The sequence below is a fragment of the Phascolarctos cinereus genome, unplaced genomic scaffold (genome assembly GCF_003287225.1).
Source record: "Phascolarctos cinereus isolate Bilbo 61053 unplaced genomic scaffold, phaCin_HiC Scaffold_726;HRSCAF=1367, whole genome shotgun sequence".
Taxonomy (NCBI): Eukaryota; Metazoa; Chordata; class Mammalia; order Diprotodontia; family Phascolarctidae; genus Phascolarctos; species Phascolarctos cinereus.
Window position 1 is genome coordinate 82,383,659 of NW_027556098.1, and position 19,242 is coordinate 82,402,900.

Sequence of the window (19,242 nt, forward strand, 5' to 3'; positions counted from 1 at the left end):
GAAAATCCCCAAAGGGGGTCATGAAGAATTGGACATGATTGGAAAACGACTAAAGAACAATAAAGAGAGAATGGGAGAAGTGCCTCAGGACTGGAGAAGGGTGAAAATTCCAAGTTTGGGAAGGTCTGTACTTCCCGGCAAAATAGGCAAACTATAATACAGTAGCTTGACTCAAACCTCCATTCCAGAATAGATCATTAAAGAGATAGTTAATAGACATCTAGAAGGGAAAAGGTGATTTAAGAAAGAGCCATTGCGGTTTTGTCAAGAACTGCTTATACCAGACTAACCTTATTTCCTCTCTGGACAATGTAACTGACTGGTAGATGAGGGGAATGCTGAGGCTACAGTTTACTCAGATGAAAGTATTTCATATTCTTCTTGTAGAAAAGATGGAGAGACATGGGCTAAATGATAATGCAATTAGATGATTGGGAACTGGACTCCAAGGGTACTCATTATTGGTTTAATTTAGATTTTGTCCTTTTTAACATTGTATTACTGACTTAGATAAAAACCTAGAAGGATCACTGAATTTGCAGGTTACACAAAACTAGCTAACAATAGACAACAGAATCAAGATTCAAGATCTAGACAGGCTGGAACCCTGGGTTGAATCAAATAAGATGAAATTTAATAAGGACAAATGTGAAGTCCTATACTTGGGTTTAAAGAATCAACTTCACAACTACAGGACAGGGTTGCTGTGGCTATCCAACAATTCATCTAAAAGACATCTGGGGGTTTTAAAGGATTTCAGGTTCAGTGTGAGTCAGCAGTGTGCTATGGCTTTTCAAACAGTTAATCTGACTTGGATTGCATTGAGAAGAATATCTTCTAGGGACAAGGAGGTAGCAACTCCTGTGCACTCTGCCCTCATCAGACCACATCTGGAGTACTGTGTTCAGTTTAAAGAAAGGCTAAGAGTGATAGTGGAGGCCCCAAATAGCAGCAGCAGCAGCAGCAGAAGCAGCAGCAGTAGTAGTAGCAGTAGTATCTAACATTTATGTAGGACTTTAAGGTTTGCAATGCATTTGGCTTATATTATCTTATTCAATCCTTACAAGGACCCTTTGAGGTGAAAGCTATTATTATTCCCATTTTATAGATGTGGAAAGCTGAGAAGTTAAGTGCCAAGGTCATAAAACTAGTAATTACAATGACAGAAGCAAGATTCAAACTCGGGTCTTTATGATCTGATGTCCAGCACTCTATATACTAGGTCACCAAGCTGACTGCTAAGACCATGTTGCATGAGAATTGGGCATATTTAATTTGAAAAAAAGAAGCCTCACAATAGCAATCTTCAAGTACTTGTAGGGCTGTGATGTGGAAGAGGGATTAGACTAGTTCACAGATGGGGAACCTGTGGCCTTGGGCCCTCTAGCTCCTCAAGTTCGGCCCTTTGACTGAATCCAAACTTCACAGAAAAATTCCCTTTAGTTCCTTCTGGGCTCAGAGGATAAAACCTGGAGCCACAATTGCAAAAAGGGAAAAATTCAGGCTGGATGTCAGGAAAAACTCCTTAACAATTAGAGTTGCTCAGAAGTAGAATCGACTGCCCCAGGAAGTAACAAGTTCCTCATCATTTGTTTTTTGATTGTGTCTGACTCTTCATGATCCCATTTGGGTTTTCCTTGGCAGATACTGGAATAGTTTGTCATTTCCTTTTCTAGCTCATTCTACAAATTAGGAAACTGAGGCAAACAAGGTTAAATCACTTGCCCAGGATCAACAGCTAGTGTCTGAGGTCACATTTAAACTCAGGTCTTCCTGTCTCCAGGTGTTAAGGAATGTTAAGGGGTCCCCTACTCTTGTCTTTTTAATTGCCATATTTTCCAGAAATACTGGAACCAGAATATGTAGGAGGTCCTGAATGTGTTGAGGATGAAGCCTCCTCTCAGCTGACATAATTTGTTTACACCCTAAGCTGGACTCCCGGTGTATCCTTGGGAGTCAAGACAGGCACCCAGTCAGTCTGTGCCAGACTGAGAAACTGCTTGTGCAGCTGGGACACTTGCAGATAAGCAGATCCTTCTATCTTCTCGGTCTAGCAGTTCTCAAGGGAAAAGAATGCCGCTTTTGCCATTACCTTGCTCTTCCCCTTCGGGAGGGGTTTTGTCTTTTTCCTACCTTTAATACACCTTTCCCCTGCCACACCCCTTTAGAAAGAGATTTCTGGTGCCTCCATCCTTCCTTTGTTTTACTGTTATAAATATGCAAACTTCTGTATGGATTGTGAACTCTTTGCTCTGGTTTTGGATTCCACATGCATGTTCATTTCTCTTGTAGTAAATTTAGTTGCAAGGCAATGTCTCATGGACTTGTAATACTGTTTTTGGTTAACACAGGCCTGGCACTCTATCCACTGCACCACCTAGCTGCCCCCATCATTAGGGTTAATGTCTTCCTTCAAACTGAAGCTGGTTGACCACTTTGAGGGTATGTTGTATGGGGATTCCTTTCGGATATGGTGGGCAAGATGGCCACTGAGGGTTTCTACCAGCTCTATCAGGTCTCTGATTGTGACTAGTCTTATTTTCTTAGGAATACACTCAGAAGAAAGGAGCTCCTACAGCGGATGCTTTTCCTTTCAGATTTTGTTGCTGGTAAGCAACTATAAACAGTTATCTTTTGATGAACTCATCCATCATGGAACCGTGGGAATATAAAAAAGGGCAGGCCAAGCACAGACATAACGCCTCTCTGCTCGGCCTGCCGTCTTTCTTGCCTCCTCTGTTCTCCTTTGTGTTTGATCTCGAATCCCATAGCTCCCATTTCCACTGGCTGAGAGCTGCCCCATGCTTCTGTCTCTTCAATTCATGTCAGCTTTTTGACTTTATGGGTGGAGCTGACTGGACTTAGGGAGCTGCAGGCCTGACAAGGGGCTTAGACATTTATTCCCTGTGATGTGTTGTTTATAGCAGATAACTAAAAATTCTACTTGGCCTTAAACTAACCCTGCCTAGCATGCATCCTTATCTATTCTGAATGGAAACTACCTTCTAATACCCCCCCCATTCATATTCAGGCAGCACATTAGTCAGGTTCCCATGACAACAATAAAGGAAGTAGAATCACAAATCAGGATCTCGGAGTTGTGGGAAATCTCAGAGGTTATCTAGTTCAAGCTCTTGTTAACCTTCTGTTGATTTATCTTTAATTTATTCTCCATATAGCTTATTTGCACATAGTTGTTTGAATGTCTCTTCCCTTAGACTGTGAGCTCTTCAAAGGTATGGACTATCTTTAACCTTTCTTTGTATCCCAGAGCTTGATAACTGTTGACTCTGTTGATGGACTCTTTGCAATGTAATAATAATAATGATAATAACTAATAATTATATAGCACTTTAGGTTTGCAGAACACTTTATAAATATCTCATTTTATCCTCACAATCCTGGGAGTTATGTACTCTTATTTCCATTTTACAGATAAGGAACCTGAGGCAGACAGATAGAGGTTAAGTGACTTGCCCAGGGTCACACAGCTAGTAAGTTTCCGAGGTTGGATTTAAATTTAGGTCTTCCTGACTCCAGGCCTGGCGCTCTATCCATTGTGCCATCCCTGACAAGTTGCCATCCAGCAGACTTCAGTTCAGGAGAATCCACTCCTCCAAGATCATCAAGACCTCCAGGGAAGAGGAATCTCTCCCATTTATTGTCCATTCCAATTCTATTATTGCTAGAGCAATTTCTTTCCACAAAACCTAGATTTGCCTCTCTGCACGCTCTATCCCACTGTACCTATTCATGCCCTTTGGATCCCAAAAGAACAAGCCTAATCTTTGTTCTTCTACTTCCTCTCTCTGACCCTGTCCCTCTCTTCCCACCTCCTCCCAATAATTAAAGGCAGCTTGGATGTTCCCCATCTCTTCTTTAGACTAAATAGTCACAGATCCTTAAAGAGGATCACTTTAAGTATGAATTCAAGTTCCTTCACCATCCTGGTTTCACTCCTCTGGATAGATTCTAGTTTATCAATGTCTTTCCTAAAATATGGCACCTATAATTGAACAGAAAACAGCTCGAGGCCCAGTGGATAGAATGCTGGGATTGGATTCAGGAAGACTCATCTTTTTGAGTTCAAATCTGACTTCAGACCCTTTCTGGCTATGTGACCTTGAGCAAGTCAATTAACCCTGCTTGCCTCAGTTTCCTCATTTGTAAAGTAAGATGGAGAAGGAAATGGCAAACCACTCTAGTATCTTGGCCAAGAAGACACCAAATGGGGGTCACGAAGATTTGGATGTTACTGAAACGACTGAACAACAACATAACTGAACATAATAGTCAAGATGTCTGAATAGGTAACTGAAGTCTTATTTGCTTAGCTTACTGAGCCATGCTACCTCCTGAGCAGCATTATGAAAAATGTGCTAGGACAACCACTCATTATTAAATTTTAACAATAATGAAAAACTGTCACGAATATTAGGTCTAGAATAACAGCTTGATATTTTATAAACTGAAAATAGATTCACTAGAGACAGTAATCCAAACTTACCCAACTCTTTCCCTATTTATTTATACTTTTCCTAAATATAGGGCAAATTCCATTACAATTATAGAATCACAGATTTAGATCTAGACTTTAGAGCTCATCTATTTTAACTCCCTCATTTTGCTGATGAGAAATTGTGGCACAAGGAATGACTTGTCCAAGGTTGTACAGGTAGTAAGTGGTAGAGGCTGGCTTTGAAGCCATATCACCACCCACCTCTAAATCCAGTTCTCCCTCAAATCACAGATTTAGAGCTCAGTGAACACAATCACAAGAAGCTTGTTAAAATAATAATCCAAGTAATAGGAGTTTTCTGGGTGGAGGTGTCTAATAACATATGTAATCTCTATGTCCAAATGTTGGCTGTGAAGCAAATCTCTATTTATAGATGCCTATTTCACCCTCACTGATTTCCATTTTTAAATGGGTGAAGTGATCTGGGATAATGGCATGCACATTCCATTTTAAGACTGTAGGCAATAAGAAAATGGAATTTCTCCCAGTCTCATCAGATAAATATACATACACATTACAAATATGTATGTTTTATGGATCATTGTGCATGTATGCATGGGGAGATTTAATTAAAGGAGGGCAAATTTATATTTATTATTTGTTTATGACCCATCCATACCCTTATTATGTCTGCCTATGTAGTACTTAAAGTTTCTGTAATAGAAAATTGGAAGAACTTTTGTTTATACTTTTGAAACATTGTACTTTAAAAGTATATTTAATGCACGTTGAAAAGTATATTTAAATTTACTTTAGTCAAGTCTTTGTCTATCAGCTACAAAATCTTTATAAAAATAGTCTCTACTTTTCCATAACTTAAGGAGTATTTCAGTAAGAAATTCTTAAAACAGATTGTTTTACCAGCTGATATCCAGCTGACAGGGCATAAGCCTAACCTTTCAGTTCCTCACTTCTCCACCTAAAAATGATGGCAATAGTATCTTTGACTAATTCAAACACCTCACAGTCCACATTGAAAGGCCCTTTCCTTTCACAAACTCTTTTAGTTCAAGGAAAACAATGTTGGGTTTCCCCCCCTTTTATAATGCTCTTCATCAGCTCCCATGAGTGGTGAAGAGGATTTAATAGTAACCAAGCTAGAGAGAATGCTCCCCCCATAAATAATTTGTGCTTTCAACCAAATTTAAAATTTAACTCAGATATAATTAAGCACATAGGCTGTATGAGGCTGATGGAGATAAATTTAGGTACATGGCCCTTGGCTTCGATGAGTATAGTCTACCAGGGGAATAAGGCAACCCAAACACAGAGAACTATACTAGACAGTGATATTAAGTGAGATTAACAATCAACCAATCAGTAATTATAATGATAGCATTTATATAGCACTTTAAGGCTTGCAAAGTGCTTTACATGTTTTCTCACTTTATTCTCACAACCCTATAAGGTAGGCACTATTAGTATCCTCATTTTACAGATGAGGAAACTGAGGTAAATAGGAATGACTTGCCCAGGGTCACACAGCTAGTAAGCGACTGAGACAGGACTTGAACTAGGGTCTTCCTGACTCAATGAGCTGTGCCCTGTTCACTATACCACCACCTATATGCCAGCACTGTGCTAAATGTTAGAGATAGAAAAGTGAGATAGTTTTTGCCTGCAATGAGCTTATGTTCTGCTGGGGTGTATAGAATGCTTACAGATAAAATAAATGCAGGGGGTGTATACCATAAGGTACTTTTTTGGTGATGGTGAGGCAGGGTATGCAGCACTAGATGTGGCAATCAGAAAAGACCTCTCGAAGGTGGGGCCTGAACCTTAAAGGGAGCCATCTATTCCAAGAGGTAGAGGTGAGGAACAAAAACATTCCAGCTTTGGGGGAGAGCCTGGGCAAAGTTATGGAGACAGGAGATGGAAAACCAAGTTTTGGATGGAATTTTAATGTGGGGAGTAATTGGTAATCAGCCTGGAAAGATAGGCCGAAACCACACTCCCAAACAGGAGTTTGTATTTTAATGTAGAGTCAAAAGAGTTTGACCGAAGCTTCATGAGCAGGGAGTGACTCTATTAGAACCTCACTTGGATAGCAATGTGGAATATGGATTGAAGAGGGGAGAGACTAGATGCAGGCAGACCAATTGTAATACTCTAGGCCAGAAGTGATGAGGGCCTGAACCAGGGTGGTTGTGCTAAGTAGACAGAAAGGCAAAGACCCAACAGATGTCTTGAATGGATCAGGTGTAACTGACAAGAGTCCACGGTTGTTTGGATACAGGAAGTAAGAATGAAGAGTAAAGGAAAAATTCCAGTTTACAAAAAGCTGTAACTAGAATAATGGTAGTGCCCTCAACAGAAATAGGGACATGGGAGGAGGGATGGACCTAGACGATAATCAGTTTTGTTTTGGACATAGTTTAAGAAGTTTTGGAGGGGCAGCTAGATGGCACAGTGGAGAGAGCTTCAGCTTTGGAGACAGGAGGATCCGAGTTCAAATTCAGCCTCAGACACTTGACACTTACTACCTGTGTGATGCTGGGCAAGTCACTTAACCCTGATTGCCTCACCAAAAAAAAAAAAAAAGAAATTATCAGAAGCTGCTGGGACATCTGGGTAGAGATGGCCTGCAGGCAGTTAGAGATGTGGGACTGGAGTTGAGGAGAGAGGTCAAGGATCTGGAACTGGGAGTCATCTACACAGAAATGGCAGCTGAAGCCACTGGGAGGGAGACTGACAAGAGAGGGGATATAGTAGAGGGGCTCTTGGGAAAACATCCTCATTAATGGCTCAGGAAGAACATAAGGAAAAGATGGAACAGTGAGCAAGGTAAGAGGACCAGGACAGTGTTGTGCTTGCAGCCAAAGGAAGAGAGACAGTATCATCCAGGAGGAGGAGGTGATCAACAGTGTAAAAAAGCTACAAAGAAGTCATGGACGATGAGGCCTGAAAAACTATTACCTGATTTGGTGATTAGGTCATTCGTGACTTTTGGAAGAGCAGTGTCAGGAGAGGGGTGGTAGTAGGGGGGAGGCAGATGGCAAAGGGTTGAAGAGTGGGTAGTACTGGAAAGGAGGCGTCAGATGTAGAAACCTTTTTCTAAATAGTTTAACAGTTAAGGGAAGGACAGGCAGGAAGGTGGGATATTAACTAGATGAGACACAATTGTCCGTTGGAGGCTTTTTTAAGGATTGAGGATATATAAGCATGTCTGTTGCCAGAAAGGAAGGGAGGGGACTGAAGATAGATGAGTAAGAACTGATTAGAGCATGGTACGAGAGGCTGTAGGAGGCTATGGCATCGAAGGCTTATTAGTCAGAGGGCATCCGTCTTACTGAAGAATAAGGTATACTTCTTTTATCTGTGGCCAGGAAAATAGAACCAAGTGACAAGGCTGTGAATGTTTTGAAAAAGTTGGGGAAAGGCGTTGGGGGAGTTCATACTCTAAGGCTCCTAATCTTCGTAGTGATAAGTAGTACAAGCAATAAAATAAACATACTAACTCTTGGGGGGGAATTAGAATTGGGTGAGTTTAAAACATTTTAAAATAAGCAACCTTTGTCTCAAAGATGTTAAATGGAAATAAAAATCCAAATGCATTTGAGATTGAAAATCTATTATAAGTAGAAAAATACAAAGATGAATCGTAACAAATACAATTCAAACACATATACTCAAATTTCTCAGTTTTAACATTGTCAGAAAGCAAGACTTTCTGATACTTACAAATAAACAATACAAGTATGGGATGGCTAATCCAGAAATGCAGCATTCCAGAATTACTCACTTAGTACCCAAACAGATGAAGGGAAAGATTACACACTTATTTTAAAACTTGGAGAAACATCCGGTCATAGATTTTTTACATTTAAGATTGAATGGTAGACAATCCACAGAGAAAGGTATTAAAATTACAAAGCATAAGCAATAAGTAGATTTTTCAATTAAAAACACTGAAATTATATACATATTTAATGATATAGATATATGTATACACACATATATAATTGAGGATAAAACATCCAATATTTTTGGAAATGATGTCAAGTGTACTGCAATGAAATGTGGCTGAAGAGAAAACTGTTCAAATGTCCTATATATTTTAAAATACCATATATTATATTCTTCCATATGCAGTATTTAAGGTTTCTTTACGGGGGAAAGTTATTACTGAGCCAACAATAATGTTAACATACATATGTTAAAAGATTTAAACTTCATTGCCAAGCATGATGGGAAGAATCCATGTATTTCTAGGTGCTTTACAGAGAGAAAAATGAATTAATTGCACAGAAAAACCTCAAAACTAGAATTGTTAGATCTGTTAAGTATGAACTGTGAGTATACTGTTGTTTTTGTTAGATAATAATACTTAGACCTAACATTAAGGTTAAACATATACAAAATACCCCCTATAATAAAATAAGAGCTTCCAAGGAGGGCATGGAAGAGACTGAACTGTGGAAGAAAGGACTGTGGAAATAAGAAAAGTTATGGCAATGGGAGAAAACAGGAAAAAATGCAAATACTCAGTAACAAATTAATTCACCGTAACTCATTAAAAAATTCCTTAAAGAAAGGAACTGATTTAATTAGCTCTGGAGAGCAAACTCCTAGTGGGAATAAGGCAAAGGTCCAAAAAAAAAAAAGTGATTACATTGCCTGTCTTTGTGCTTCTGCACTGGCTATCCTCCATACCTGGAACGCTCTGCCTCTTCACCTTGGAATCTTCTTTTCCCTAGATTCCTTCAAGACTCACCTCAAGTCCCACATTTTACAAGAGGCCTTTTCCCTGTCCCCACAGCTGCTAGTGCCCTGATTTCTCAGATTCACCTCCTTTGATCCTGTATTATCTTGTACGCACTTAGTTTATTTATTTATTTACTTTTTAAGCATGTTCTCTCCCTCATTAGAATACATGATCTTCAAGTCAGGAGCTGTTTCTGCCTTTTTTTGCTTGCCACGCACTTAGCACGGTGCCTACACATAGTAAGCTCTTAACAAATGCTTGTTGACTGAGTGAAAAAAAAAAATCCAGTGGATTAAAGGGAACAACTTTTAACAAGGAAGTAAAACTTGAGCTACAGGGATATTTGGTACCTAAATTCTCATGGTGAGATTTTTCTTTGCTTGCCTACTCTTGTTCAAATGCAAAATCTAAAGTACTAGGCAGAACCTTTCTAGTCATTTTATTCTGGGCCACGTCCCTTCTCCCCCATCAATGGTTAATCATCCTGAGAAAGTTTTAACATGTTAGAAACTGCTGCATTAGCACACTGATCATTGACTTCTTTCATTTATTCCTTTTGACTTTTTTTCCAAAGATACTTGTTTTAATTTTTAACTATAGTGTGTATTTTTTGGTTTGCCAATAAGCAACCTGGTTCCTTTTCTTCGCTGTTCACATTTTTAGTATTTTTACTTCTGTTATACGAAAATATCTCTCTTCTTTTGAGAATTCCCACAAAACTAAAAATTTACAGAGTTCAATTTCATTTTTTCTTGTTTCCATGTAGGTCTCCCATAGATGAAGGAGAAAACCTGCCACAGTATTTCCAATCTCAATGATTAGTTATTTAGAACAGCACAGAGGTCCACTTTGGCAACACGTGCTCGGCCTAGACAAGGAATTTTGCCCTCTCAATAAAGTTTCAGTTACAATATTCCACAGGCTACATGCTTTTGGATTTGGATCATGTCATAGTTTGTCCATGAGGAACAAATGGTTTCAGAACCCAAGTCTGGAAACAGTTTAAGCATTATCTTATCCAAGAGCTTTCTCTCATCTTTCCATATTCTTCAATATTCCCAGGGTCCTTTGTCTGGCTTTCTTCTTTATCCTATCACATTCTATCTTGAATTGTATTTCTGAACATATTGCATGACTTTCCACAGAGAAGGTTGTAAGCTCTGTGTGGGAGGGATTTTTAAAAATCTTGTATCCCTAGTGTACATAATAATAATAATAATAATAATATTATGATATATTAATAATAACATAAATAAATTAATGTTTGTTGAAAGGGTAACACAGGCAAGTGCTGACTCAGAGCCTTAAAAATGCTGGAGTCAAAATAAATCAGGCTACACACAAATGAGAATTTTAATAAAAACCAAAATCAAGTATTCACCGATTACAGTGATGAGGCAGCTAGGTGGCACAATGGGTAGAGCAGTAGGCCTGGAGTCAAAAAGGCCTGAATTCAAATCTGACCTTAGACACTTATTAGCTATATGACCCTATGCAAGTCACTTAACCTTTGTCTTCATCAGTTTCATCAACTGTAAAATTGGGATAATAGCACCTACCTCTCAGGGATGTTATGAGGATTAAATTAAATATTTGTAAAGTGCTTAGCACAATGTCTAGCACACAGTATGTACTTAATAAGTGCCTATTTCCTTCTTCCATTAAATTAAATTGTTTATGGTACTTTAGAATATAAGGGAAGGCCTGATAGGGAATTATATATTTGAAAATCAATGTGATGGGAACAAAAATGAAATTGAACTAAGTTTTTTTTTTTAAAGGCAATGAATATGATATAAAAGCAAGAAGTATCAGTGTAATTTTTTTTTAAAAAAAGAAAAAGTCTACTCTACCCATTCCACATAAAGTAGTTAGCCAAAAACTATTTCTAAGACAAAGTAATACTTGCAAATATTTCACAACTTATTCTGTTGAACCAAACGAGCTCAGCAGAAGATGAAACTTACAGAACGTTCATCATCTCCTGAAACTCAGAGTTATGAAATAAAGGCGTTTTCCCCCTTTAATACTAAAGTAAATCATACATACAATGGTGAACTTGGGTAATTAGAGTTGCAGCTTCCTGGATCCATTTTTCTCTATCTCCAACCTAAGAAGTACAACCTATTGTACCATTAATAAGGTCAGAAATAGAGGTTTTCCTTTCATTGAATTCATTTGCCATACTCTGATAAAATATACAATGGATCATTCAAATCAGTGAAGCCCCAGAAGCAAAATAAATATTTTACATACATAGATAAAATAGGTTTATTGTCTCTTAAATAAAATGTAACTATATAGCTATTTAATTTTCTCCATTCTTTTGAAATGATGAATTTATTCAATTCAGCAGCAGACCAGTAGTCCAGGAATAAAACACTTCCTACTTAACCCAAGCAAGATGGAATATAAACCTGAGTACTAGAAATTACATTTTGATTTTCCTTCTAGTTTAACCTTCTCATACTAGAGAAGTCCTATTCCTTCTACTGTTCATCATAAATATAGAACTCAAGCTTGAAAAGAGCTCAGGAATATAAAAGGGTTTATCTAGAGCAGGGAGAACAGAATCTGTTATTATAAGGTGAAACAATTCAGGCATGAAAACTCCCCTGGCAATGGTCCCATTTGCACAAAGTAAAATGACAGCTGTTCCTAACTTGTTTTGATAACTGCAGCTAACTTGGCTTTATGAAATACAGCCAGAGCTTGGGTGGAAAAGTTTTTGAAAGAAATCTTAGATAAGGAGGTTTAAGAACTTGATACAACATACAACTAATAGCTAAAATTTCTTTCCTCTAAACCTCTAAAAACTGAAAGATTAAAAAACTGATTTAATTAAAATTTTTTAAAATTATTTTTATTTTGTTATGTACAAATAAAGCACTCTGCTTTATCCAAAGGTTAAATACATAACCATAGGAATAAAAGTAGTTATTGCAAAGGAAGAGAATCTAGAACAGGCCTCAGAGTTTGCACCAATAACCAAAATGTCTGAAATTGACAGAGAACCAGTGATTGTTTTCAGTAGGAGTGGCTTCATTTTAGACAAAAATATGAAAAGATTACAGACAATTAAGATATTATTCAATCAGCAGAGGAGAGTTATTTTATATATATGATCAGAAAGAAATGGAATCAAGTCAGTATAAAGTACAAAATATGGTTCCATGTTGTTATTTATTAACATCAGTTGCCAGCAATTAAGTTGTCTTCAAGTTGAAGCATAACTTTTTTTGGGGAAGGAGGCGAGCCTGGGTCCCCTTATTTTGCCTAGGCTGGAAGTTTAGCAGCCACTGATGGGTTAATCTCACTACTAATCAGTATGCAAACTTTGACCTACTCTGTTTCTGACCCGAGCCAGTTAGACCCTGCTTAGGCAGCCTACTAGTCCCCTTCTCCCAGGGGCTAATCATATTGGTACTGGATTTAGTGCAGACACCTGATTGTCTTTGGCTCTGCTACAGCTCAGAATTGCCTCTTCCAGCAGTAGGGAATATAGGCATACGTCACCTTGCCTGGAGGTATCTTCCACCTTCCATCCCCCCCCCAAAAGAATTCATTGTACATCTAATATAGTATGGTCAAAGGGCTTTTTAGGGAAAAAAATACTTATGCATCACTTACATGTGGACATTTAATACATGCAATTTGATGAGTGTGATTGAGCCCAACAAGTTGACAAGAAATATATTCACATATTTCAGGTTGGAATAAGGTAATGATCTCTATAGACATATGACCAAAAAAGTAAAATGCTATATGTTTTGCAAATTCCTTTACAGAAAACAAATTCTCTATATAACATCTCTAAGGAAAAAAAGAAAAAATATAAATATGGCACCATAGTTAGGCCACTACAGAGTTGGAAAATAAGGTTTCCCTGCTTAAATTAAATGGCAGCACAAAAACAATTTTCTTTATCCCTAAAAGAATCCAATTTTCTAATCATGCTAAGCAATTAAAAATTGATAATATCCCATATGAAAGAGAAGCAATATGAAAACTACAACTTACATAACTTTTGCACAGTGACTATTCAATGGTACATTTTGACATTTTAAACACAGAAGCATGTTTTCCGACTCCATAAATCCCTCTTTAATTCTGATCATCTTACACATATTTCTATCTAATACCACCCTTTACACACTTTGCTAGTGAATGCATCTAATAAAACAAATTCCATATTATAGACAAGGCAATGATCTCTTTCTAGTTTTCCGTTTCTCAAAGTGGCATCAAGGGATGTTTTTCTAAGACTGCACATAATTGTCTTCTATGATTTCATTCTCAATAACTGTGAGAAGTCATCATCATTGCATTTATCTGAAATAGAAAAACCTTATTTCTCTAGTCCTCTAGTTTATCCAGGATCCTTTGACACACAATTCTTTTCCTTGCATTTTATGGTATCTTGGAGGTCTTGGGAAACTTTCCATAATTATTCCCTATTGAAATAATAGAACTAATGTGGTTGTTTCATTAAAAGACAGACTTCCAGGACTCCATAAAAGACTGTACTTACATATAATACCCACTTTAGCTTAAGCCTCCTATACCTATGGACTCTATGAGGATCTCAAGAGGCTGACCATTGTTCACATAACACTTACATGCTTGATTTTGAATTTGCATTAACCTCCTTAAAAGCATTCTTTAGTTATTTCCAGGCAAAAAATGTTTACCTCAGTCTGCTAAAAAGGCCATTCTCAGATTCCCCAGGTGGTTGTCCAGTTCTGTATAGTCTAAGTCAGGTTGGGTAATTTTGAGCCAGAGTCCATCCAGGAGATCCCAAAAAAGAAACCAGAGAGCTGTAAATCTAAAGTGGAAATGGTTTTTAACGTCTTCTGAGAAATGCCTCTAAGCTCAAAAATCACTGTAAACAAAAGACATCAGAACCCCTAGTTTGTCTTGTGATAGATCAAAAAAAATTGGTCTAATAATGGAGTCCATCTCTTCCTTAGCTATCTCTCCAAATATCAGAGGTATGTATATGAAATCCAAAGGGAAGGAAGAAAAGATATCATGAGACACAGGGCAGACTGTGACTCAATGAAGGATAAGAAGGGCAGCCAAAATAGGGAGGAAACTATGTTCAAAGGGAGAATTACGAACTGAGAGAAGAGCCTGCAGTTGTTAAGGGCTTCACATAAGCTGACCAGGCCAAAGGAAGGACTCAAAAGATAAGAGAAACTGCAAATAGCAGGTTGTCTTGAACAATTAGAACCCTTTTCCTCAGGAATTCTGTAATTATTTGGATTACTTTTATTTTGTAATTATTTGGAAACAGAATACTTAAGGAGATTCATTCTATACATGTATTGTGACAAATGGTCACACTGTAGTGTCTAGGGGAGGAGTGGATTCAAAGAACTCTTCCCAAGTGGCTAATCAACCTCCCCTCTACCTGGAAGAATAGATAATCCTTTCCTAAGGCCTAGTAGCTGTGAGACCACTTATTTCCAGAATGTTTCAGCTGAGTCATACTGATATTTAGCCATAATAAGGTCATAAGACCCAATCTCATCTAGCCTTTGACTTTTCTTTGACATCAAACTCAAGGATCTGTTTGGGCTGGAATGGGATACTATTCCTGTATTTCTACTTCTCACTTAGCTGCCTCCCCTGAAAAGTAGCCCCTGCTGTATAACTCTGACATCAGGGCTAGGACTAACTGAAACAGCCACAAATGCCATTATTCTAGAGGAAAGACAGATTCTAGCCTAACTTGCCAAGCACAGGACAGTAAGAGCCCTGAAAGAACATGGTGCCCATAAACTAATACCTATACCTATACTGTGATTTTTAGGTTTAAAAACACTATCAAGGTAGACTGACAGAATGTTATACAAGGCAAAGATCCTTGTCTGAAGCTCACAACTAAACTCACCATTAAGGCTGCTTTTTAAAGACAAGGTAATATCTTATTCAAGAATCAACTGTTGTTACAAAGTGTTAAAAAACAAACCTCATGTTATGGTAGGTCTCAGCTTCTACTTTTTTTATTCTCCAAGCATATTTGGAGACACAGGGCTTGAAAAATAATGTCTAGATTTTTATTTCTTTTTATGTCATTAATTTAAACACACACACACACACACACACATACACATACATACACACGTCCCTGAATAATTCACAGAAATTTAACACCATATCTATGTAAACAAAATGTTATCAAGAGAACAATGTTTAATTAGAGCTGCTCTAAAGAAACATAATTTTTGGTCTGGATCGGTAGATGTAGGGAACTTATGTTGAGGAAAACTCCCTGTACCAACGTTAATCAGTAACAATTCTGCAACTTACAGTCTTAGCACACTGTGTAGGGCATGAAGACATTGTCTTGTCTACGGTCACAAAGCCAGTTATATGGTAGATTCAGGATTTGCACCCAAGTCTTCTTCACTCAGAGGCTAGACCTTTCTCTATTACCCAAGTTTCCTCTGTGACAAATAATCCAGCACTAAATTAAAAACATCACAGACCAAAGATGTTTTGATTCAATTGTGACCAGCCTAGGAAATTCTCACCTTTTCAGTGTGGCCACAGAATATCTCTTGCTTCCTTCAAAACCTAATATAAATTCACCTCTTCACCTCTATTCATTCCCTTACCCTAAGGTAACATACTGCTTAGATATGACATGACAAATATTTTTTACAGATGAACTTATAAAGTCCAAATTAATGTACAAATGTTGTCACGGACAGACTGAAATCCTTTGAGGTCAGAGATCAGGTCTTTCTTATTTCTTTTGTTAGTGGGGTAACAAAAGGTATTGTGGAGAATACCTAGTACAGACCTCTAGATTTAGAAGGATCTCATTAAATGGTGCTGATTAAGATAGCTTTAAGGAAGTTATTTATATTTCAAACCAAGCAAAGTTTTTTTTTAATCAGCAACAAATGTTATGTTGTTTTTTTTTGGCACATTGTAACAACTCACAGATTTTGTCAAATGAGTCCAGATATATATATATTATCGGGCTGTCACCATCCAGAGTCCCAGGGCCACATTGGCAGCCAAAAGTGTACTACCAGCAAGTAAAATTAAAAATCCTAGCAAATCTCTATTTTGCTTGTCTATGATCAGTGAACTAAGGGTAGCTTCAAGAAAAGAGTTTAACATCCATTGTCCATCTAAAGCAAAGCAGGGTACAGCATTGATGACAGCCAGTGCTCCTGAGAGTGAAATTAGGTATCTGATTATATGTAGTTAAGCAGAATAAACAATAAAGGGACGAACAATGTGTATACCATTGAAAACCACACTTAAACAACTGAGGGAAAAATTTCAACACATTGAATATAAGACTACAGTGGTCTTTCCCATTTAAAATTGAAATCATTCCTTTTCCTAAGCTTTTGCAATACAGAAGAGGCTATGACTTTTTTTGACAATCAAATGAACATATTTTTAGGTCTAATTAGCTTAAAGACATAGTTAATGAAAGAAGAAAACATATCTTCCTTTGTCATTAGCCTGTATAATTCTGACTATAATAATACAAAAAGGAAAATAGTTGGGGAGGGAGAGGAAGTGGAAAATAATTACTTTTAGACCTTGTGTACGTTATGTGATAGGACAAATGAAAGTTTTTGTTTCTTGAACATTAGTCAATGTAACTTCTTAGAGGCAGGGTGTAGAGGGATAATTCTCTCCTAAGACAATAGCAGCCATACAAATAAAGATTACAGGATATATGGCATAGTCCTTATGGTACCTTTTGAATTAACTACTTATATAGCCTTTTCCCTTTTCTTTCTCTGTTAAACCTTTAAAGTAAGAAACACAGGAAAGTAGAAAACCAATACAAACAAATGTGTTCAAAATATGTTCTACTTAACCATCTAGCTTATTAAAACCTGGTTATCGCATTCATTCCTGCCCTCCACCCTGGTCTTTCACATATAAAGACATTACTGATATGCCATGTCATTGGAGAGAGTGCAGTGACAACAGATCAATGCTATTCCACTTACATTCTCTATTGCTCTTCTTTAGAAGCATGCTGCTCCCCCTTAACGGCACAGATTAGACAAAGAACTAACTGTGTTTGCAACAGTCTGTAGCCATGATAAAAAAAACCAAACCAAACCAAATGAACTGGCCCAAATGGGGGCAGAAAGCATATTTCTGCCTTCATTAACAACTCAGATGCTTTACCTGTCTCCAGTAACCAGACATAAGCCAAATAAATCCAAAGGTTTCAGATTCACCCATCTGACTCTAATGTGGCTTCTATACATTCTCCAGAATATTTTATCTTTTATTTTTCTCCCAAATCTTGTTCCCTGTCTTCTATTCAAGCACTCCAGTTTTAAAATGACTTCCTTTGGCATAGAGATTCCTGTCAGGTCTTCATCTATTTTATGGATAAAAACTTATATTTATGTAGCATCTAAACACACATGATCTCAGCTGATCCTTGTGAGGAAGGCCAGTATTACTCTGCCCACTTTACATAGAAGCAAACAGGTTCATAAAAGTTACATGACTTGCCTTATGACACAGATTTTAAGTGATACAATTGGGACTCAAATCCAAAGAGGGTTATTGGACCTATGCCCTGCTGCCTAATCACTCTGTGTTCAGACTCTAAGCAACACATTTTTCATACAAACCTTTTGTATAAAGTTACTTACACACTTGAAAGGATACTTGAAAAATGTCTCTATTACCACAGGTAGATCAACGCTTAGAAAGTTGAACCGTGGGATGAAACTGCTGAGGCTCACTAAAAGAAAAAAAGTAGTGATGACAAATATTATTCATGAGTCAACAGATAGTATATATTTAGTGATATATACATTTATCCAAAGTTGATTAGGATTCTCCAATCTCCCAATCAGAGACTGGCAAAAATATAATACCAAAGGAAGTTTGTCCTCAAATTTACCTAGGAAGGTTAGGTACTTCAAGAGAAATAGGAAAAAAGGACAGAATCCCACTGTTTCTTGGGGTGCTGCTTTGGGCTAATATATAGTAGTAGAACACAGAGTGTAATTCGGAACATACACTCCTATTTAAGGTGGGAAATGGGGTAAAGCTGAGTATATCCTGAATGTGATAAAAAAAAAATACCAGAAACCAGACACCAAAAATGAGTGTTACCCCCTTTAAAATGGCTACATCTCGTCTTTAGCTTTCCACAACAGGCCCAGATCATTCTAAGACTTAGCTCTCAATACTATTCTTAAAGGACCATACTATTCTTATACGTTCATACTCCCTTACCTGCCCTGGCTTCCATTTTCTGTACACGTCTTTAAAAAAATGTAACCCAATTCAACACATATTTTTTAAGCATGGTCAAGGTCTTGTATTAGGTGCCAGAGACACAAAGACAAAACTAAAAATCTCTGCCTTCAAGGAGTTTATATTTTTACTGGGAGGGAGATACAACACTTAAGTAGACAAGTAAATACAAAGTAATTTCAGGAGGGAGATGGGCTTTGGGTGGATATTCAGTTGTTTCAGTCAGGTCCAACTCTTCATGACCCCATTTGGGGTTTTCTTGGAAAGATACTGGAATGCTTTGCTATTTCCTTCTCTGGCTCATTGTACAGATGAAGTAATTGAGGCAAACAGGGTTAAGTGACTTGCTCAGGGTCACACAGCTACTAAGTGTTTGAGGCCAGGTCTGAACTCTGGAAAATGAGTCTTCTTGACTAGCTACCCCATTGGGTAGAAAGCATCAGTTAAGCTGATTAAAGAGTTAAGCTTGAAGAAAGATAGGGATTCTAAGAGGAAATGATGAGAAGGAAATACATTTCCAAAGTGTGGGAACAGAGATGGGAGATGACATGTTGATAGTTGGTCTAGAATAATAACACGGAGTGAATGAAGGGGAATAATATGAAATGTCTATAAAAGCAGGAACCAGCCTGTGGAGTCCTTTAAATGCTAGCCTGAGGAGTTTGTATTTGATCCTAGATACAAAAAACAGCCACTGAAGATTTTGAGCATGGGACTGACATGGTCAGACAAGTGTCTTAGAATTATTTAT

At 37.6% G+C, this 19,242-nt stretch overlaps 1 protein-coding gene across 2 annotated transcripts in view; it reads right to left on the reverse strand.

Moving 5' to 3' along the window:
- Positions 1-8,073: 8,073 nt before the first annotated feature.
- MBTPS2 (membrane bound transcription factor peptidase, site 2) overlaps positions 8,074-19,242 on the reverse strand; it is a 46,646-nt gene continuing 35,477 nt past the window's right edge. For both annotated transcript variants that reach the window (XM_020989900.2, XM_020989898.2), the window contains exons 10-11: positions 17,895-17,970; positions 8,074-16,434 (exon numbers count right to left, since the gene is read on the reverse strand). In XM_020989900.2, coding sequence (XP_020845559.1) covers positions 16,212-16,434; positions 17,895-17,970 — 299 coding nt within the window. In that variant the 3' untranslated portion in view covers positions 8,074-16,211. The remainder of the gene's footprint in view (positions 16,435-17,894; positions 17,971-19,242) is intronic.